General features: G+C 52.4%; 1 protein-coding gene across 1 annotated transcript in view; it reads right to left on the bottom strand.

Annotated features, from left to right (window-relative positions):
* Ly86 (lymphocyte antigen 86) overlaps nucleotides 1–5,506 on the bottom strand; it is a 56,267-nt gene extending 50,761 nt beyond the window's left edge. The window contains exon 1 of the mRNA XM_005327490.5: nucleotides 5,299–5,506. Coding sequence (XP_005327547.2) covers nucleotides 5,299–5,437 — 139 coding nt within the window. The 5' untranslated portion in view covers nucleotides 5,438–5,506. The remainder of the gene's footprint in view (nucleotides 1–5,298) is intronic.
* Nucleotides 5,507–5,774: the final 268 nt, after the last annotated feature.

Below are 5,774 nucleotides of genomic sequence, written 5' to 3'. Positions count from 1 at the left end.
ATGGCTATTTGAGGCTTGATGACCAGAAGCCATGGTAACCTGACTCTGCAAACTCCCAGGGGCTGGCCAGGTCCCATAGGGTTCACCCACAACAGTTTCCCCTCTGCTCCCTGCTCACCAACTACTGCACAGAGGAAGCCATTGTCGGTTGTGGGAAATGAGCTTCCATACGAAATAAACACTCCAACCGCCCAGGGCGCTCTGACTGTGGTAAACACTGCTTTCAATAATTAGAGAATGGCCCTTCGTTTGACTCTTTGAATTGGGAGAAGGCATTTCCAGATACCACCTGACAGCAGAAGAGAACTTGGCCCATGTGGCTAAAAAGAGCGGAGCAGGAGGTCCCGCCCTGCGGCTGCTGCAGGCTCCCGGGGGATGCTGGAGCAGGAGGAGCCCAACCCGCCCAGCCCTGATGATGCAGAGATGGGCAAGTTAGGAAGGGAGGGCGGGAGGAGGGAGACGGCCCTTTCATCAGAGGACATCTCTCTGTCCCCCTTTCCTCCTTCTTCTTTCTAGCCTACACTCTGCTTAGGGTTTTTAGCCTCTTCACCAAAGACTTGTTTTTGAGTTCCATTTTCTCCCTGTCCCAAGCTATGTTTCTGAGGTCAGGTGGCGAGGTTGCTCTATCCTGGAATTCCATGGCACAGCCCTGAATCGCTGGGCACGGAGTCAGAACTCGTAGGTTTAATGTCATGGCTCGGTTCGGCCTCTTTATTTCCATACTCACTAGGCATGTGCCTCAGTTTCTACATCCAGAACATGGAGATAAACATCCTGCCTACCTCAAAGGGCTGCTCATAAGGGTTAAACTGAGGCTTACAAAGGGAGGGGGTTTGTTCAATTTTAAACTGACGTTTTAAAACGAGAAATTATTATGACAATGATTCTCTGAAAGGAATCCTACAATTTTCTTGTACTTATGGTGCCTATTATAGGGGCACTACCCATACCTGCAGCTCCACCCTTGTGACCTAATCACCCCCGCCCCAGATCTTGACTCCTAATGCCATCTCCTTGGGGGTTAGGATTTAACAGGAAATGCGGGGAGACCCAAGCATTCAGTCCCTAGCACCTTCCCTGACTCTTCCCCACACCCTGCGTCTCCCACGGCTGCCAACTTCCTCCTCTAATCTTATGTATTTCAGTAATCGAATTCACATCTTGGTGGCCCAGGGGCCATGGAGAAGTCGATACACTGGTGCGCATTTGTCCCCGGGGTTGTTGTATTATTTGACAATTAAACAAAGAAGATGCTTTTGTTTTCTGATGGAGACAGTGACTTTTTGACTTCCTTCTGCTTTTTCAGAAAAATTTTTCCTCACTTCCTGATTGGTATCAAGAGCCCAGAAACTGCACATTTGACTCCTTCTTTCTCCAGGATTTTTGTAGTATTCAGAACAGCCTCTATCTTAAGGTCTCCTCCCTGCTCCTGACACATGGAAGTTACGGGATGAAAAGAGAAGCCGAATCCTAGGAAACAATGGCTCCTTTGTTTTGTCAGACAGCCCTCCCACTTCTGGGCCCACCGTGAGATCTAGAAGTCTCCAGTGAGCGCTCGGGAGGTCTGGACTTCACAGGAGTGTGGCCTTTGCCCTGTGACATCCATGCCCAGGGCTCGGGGTGGGTGCGGCCTCCTTCTGGGCAGGGAGATGTCACCACTCAGGCCTGAACCAAAATGGCTGTCAGGTAACCCGACCCTGCAGAAGGTTCCAGAACATAGCTTGCCCTTCGACTGACCCAAAAGTCTACCAAAGAGCTCCCCTGATACTCAGGCTGTGGAAATGATGTTGACTCACACTCGCATGGCGTCTTTCCAGAATTATCATTCTCCCTGGCGACACACCCTATTTCTAGCCACAGATAGCTTCTGTTTCAGTATCCATGCTCCTATTCACTCTCCAAAGGATCTTTCCAAAATTCAACCTCCTCATTGCTAAAGGGAGGGAACCCATGCCCACCCTGGTCTGGGGCTCTGCCCACATTTCCTGCCTCATTTCTCACCCCTGCCTAGTGCCTACAGCCCCTCCTCAGCGTTCTGAATGCTAAACCAGTTCAAGTCGTTGTCTCCCTGCCTTCCTGTGTGCTGTTCTACGTGACCAAGTTCTCCTCTCCTGTCCCCTCTCTGTTCTGTCTTGCCTACTGGACAAGCTCCAGCCAGCAGGGGCATTCAGAGAACAGGCTCTGGAGTCAGACAGGCTGGGGGGATGCATTTGTTTTAATTCCACAAACATTTGTTCAATGTCTTGTCTTCTCTGTGCCCCTAGGGGTGTGATTCCACCACCCTTACCTGTGTGGCCTCAGAAAAGTTAGCTGACATCTCTGAACCTCAGTTTCCATGTCTGTGAGAAGGATGCCTACAAAGCACTTAGCATGATCCCTGATGCATATAAGCAAACCTCCAACGAATATGAGATGTGACCACTGCTATATTTTTTCATTTGCTAAATTTCAACTTAGGTTTAATGAATTCTTCTTGGACAGCACCAACCTGACACTCTTCTGAACACCCTGACCCCTGGTACACCATGCCTGCCTCTGTGGCAGCCCTTCATTCAAAGGATTCATTGCCTGATCCTCCCATGGCTCCTGGATGAGGACTGCATGTCCCCCCGTGGAGATCAGGTTGTGTCCTGCTCTGAATGACTCTTTGACGCATAGACCATCTGTTTTCAGGCTGTGCCTGAACCTGAGCCTTATTATTTTCTCAAGCACTAATTTGCCGTGAGCTACTCCATTTGGAGTTCAAGGGCCAAGGTCGAGTGATTCCACACCTTGTTTGTGCAAGTCAACAACCACCACCTGCCCCGCACCACTCTAAGGCACAAATTGATAGATAGTGTATGCATGCCAACTGGCCACACTGAACCCAGGCGTACCCAGACATGTGGGCATCCCAAATCACAGCAGTCACATCGGACATGGGAATCTATCGACCCCACCAGATGAGAACCCTTCCCTCAAGACATAAAAGGAGGAGTCCTCCACCCCGAGACTGAGCATGGTAGCTCCTTGACCCTGTCACCTGGTCACTCATCATAGGACTTGTCTATAAAGATTGCCACCATGAGAGACCTCCAATTTCCTGTCCCTACTGGGCTTCAGCTAAGTGTGGTTTCTCCTGCTTACAAAGACCACACAGAGCCGGCTCCAAGCCGACACCTTAGGGACACTTGACACTCAACTGAAAGTGCCGTCCATCTGGACCCTCTGCTTGGACAATTCTGAGGAATAGGTTAAAATCCTTATCTGACCACCTACAGTGGGCTTTTGGCTCCTTCGCATCCTGTAAGCCAGCGGCCACTTTGACCCTTTCTTAGTCTTTCTGTGACCTATTTATATATCATCATCATGTAAAGTGCATGTGACTTGAGTGTTTAGATATTAGAAATTAAGATGGGAATAAAAAAAAAACAAACAACTTGTGTTTGCCTGGCTTGTGACAACCAGGTGACCCACAAGTATTCGTCTGTCAGAGATGAAAGTGGTGTCGCCTGTGAATTTATTATTCAATGGATTCTGACACTGTGGAGAGACACAAGGCGTTTCATCTATGTCAATGACACAGCACACTCCTGACACCTCCATTCCTCTATCCCCAGAGCCGAGAGCAGGGCTTGTACCTGAGGTTTAATGGCTCCCTGGAGTAGCTCCCCTCCCTCCCACGGCGGGGAATCACACCCCAGATCTTCAGACGATAGGTCCTAGTTCTTTCCCTGATGTCCCCAGTCCTCAAGCCTCTGGTGACAGTGATTTGGCAGTAGTGGCTATAGTCCGAAAGGTAAGTATGGAGACAGACCAGCCCCGGCAACTTTTTATATGATGATGAAACATTCAGAAGACACATTCTGACGGCTCCAGGCATCTCCAGTCTTGCTATTATTCTACGTCTTACGCGGACAGGATACCAACGGTCCAGGGTGCCATCGCCATTGGAAACAAGAGGGACTGGATCAGCACCTGCACCATGAATTGTGTCTGCTCTGAATCATGTGCTGGGTCCTAACTCCCCGTCCTCAGAACGTGACTGGGGGGTCTTTAAAGAGGTGGTTACGTTTAAACGAAGCCTAGTCCAATCTGACTGGTGTCCCTCTAAGAGGAGGAGATCAGGACACAGCGACGCGTGGAGGAGGGAAGCCCACATGTGGACAGACACGGGGAGCGGACAGCTGTCTGCAAGGCGGGGGAGAGGCCTCAGGAGAAACCAACCCTGCCCACACCTTCCCCTCACACCTGCAGCCCCCCAACTCTGAGGCAAAGGTGGTGTCCTGATGTTAAAGTCACTAAGTGGGTGACACTTTGCAGCCTTGGGGACTGAGACACCGCCCAGTGGGGCTGTTCAGACATGTTACTCATTGGACCGTGACCTTCTTGTGGGCGGGCTGGGTTGGCCATTGGGGGACGCCCAGTCTCCCTCTCCTGTCTGTGCTGCCGTAACAGAACAGCACACCCTGGGCCATTTGTAAGACGGAGATTCTTGGCTTATTGTCCTGGAGTCTGGGAAGCCCAAGGTCCAGGGTCCAGGGGTCTTCTTGCTGTGTCATAACGCAGCAGAGGGACAAAGGGGTGGGGGAGACCAGATCTATTCTTGTGTCCCTCCCCTCCTCCTGGATTCCTGGATAATGACGCCGATCTGTGATTCAGTGGGTCAGACCCCGATAGCGTCATCTCTCATTTTGTCCTGTCTCCCAACACAGCTGCCCCCGGGGAAGAAGTTTCCAACACATGACGTCTGCGAGGCCCCTTCAAACCATGGCGCTCCCTTTCGTGATCCTTAGCTCTAGAGAAAACCCTGCATCCACAGCTTCTCTCACAGGGCTTGCTGATTAAGGTGGATGATCCATGGTGCCGCCCAGGGGGCAGCTCTGGAAGTTCTAGAAGGCGGATGGGGATCTTGGGGTAACTTGCAAACTAAACATACTGGAAGGTGAGCCCAGGTGCACAACCTGGGGCTGGGGGGAGCCTCTGGGAGGCATCTTTTCCTAATTTTCGGTGGGTGAGGTTCCATGGTTCGGAAGACCCACTGGTCATTTTGTTCTTTGGGGGCTCCTGGGTTTTGCTGGTGAACTGCTGCAACTCGATGCTTGGTTTCTCCTCCTCGCTCTGGGTGACTCTCACCTGCTCTCTTCCCCCCACCCCTCCTTCTCCCATGGGCTCCCAATCGCCCCTGCAGACTCACTGCAGCTGGAGCAAGTGGCTGGTCCCCTCTCCCTTCACCCCACAGCCACTGAGCCCGTAAACAGCCCACAGTGGGAGGCCTGCTCGCCCCGTAAACACAGGTGGCCATTTGAAAGGACTCACCGCAGCTCTGGTAGAACACCTCCAAGCCCTCGTTCCTGCAGGCCACGTGCGTGGGCCACATGTCCCCTCTGCCTCCGTGGCCTCCGCCGCTGGGAGAAATCAGAGTCCAGACCAGGAGGGCAGCCACGAGACCGTTCATGGCGAGGGCCTGTGTGTGCGACCAACAGAAAACCCACAGGCCCAGTAAAAGGGCCCCAGAGGCGCTTCCTCTCCTCTGACGAAGGGAGAGGCCTGCAGAGTTTCACTTCTCGAATCTCAGGCTCCTGAGAGCGCACTGTGAGAGCAGGAGGTGAAGTCCGATCCCCGGGGGCCACGGGCACTTGGGTGGTCAGGATGGGGCTGGTCGGGGTCTGGCATCCAGTGGATGTTGACTTTCTGCTTTCTCAGGAGCAGACCAGCCAGGGATGCCTGACGTTGTGCCTGGGGTCCTTCAAAACGGCCCTCCTTAGCGTCCCCAGCCCCAGGTGGAGTTGTAA

Source organism: Ictidomys tridecemlineatus, chromosome 8 (assembly GCF_052094955.1).
Source record: "Ictidomys tridecemlineatus isolate mIctTri1 chromosome 8, mIctTri1.hap1, whole genome shotgun sequence".
NCBI classification, from domain to species: domain Eukaryota; kingdom Metazoa; phylum Chordata; class Mammalia; order Rodentia; family Sciuridae; genus Ictidomys; species Ictidomys tridecemlineatus.
Note: the sequence above shows the minus strand (reverse complement) of the source record. Positions and strands in the feature narration are given on the sequence as shown.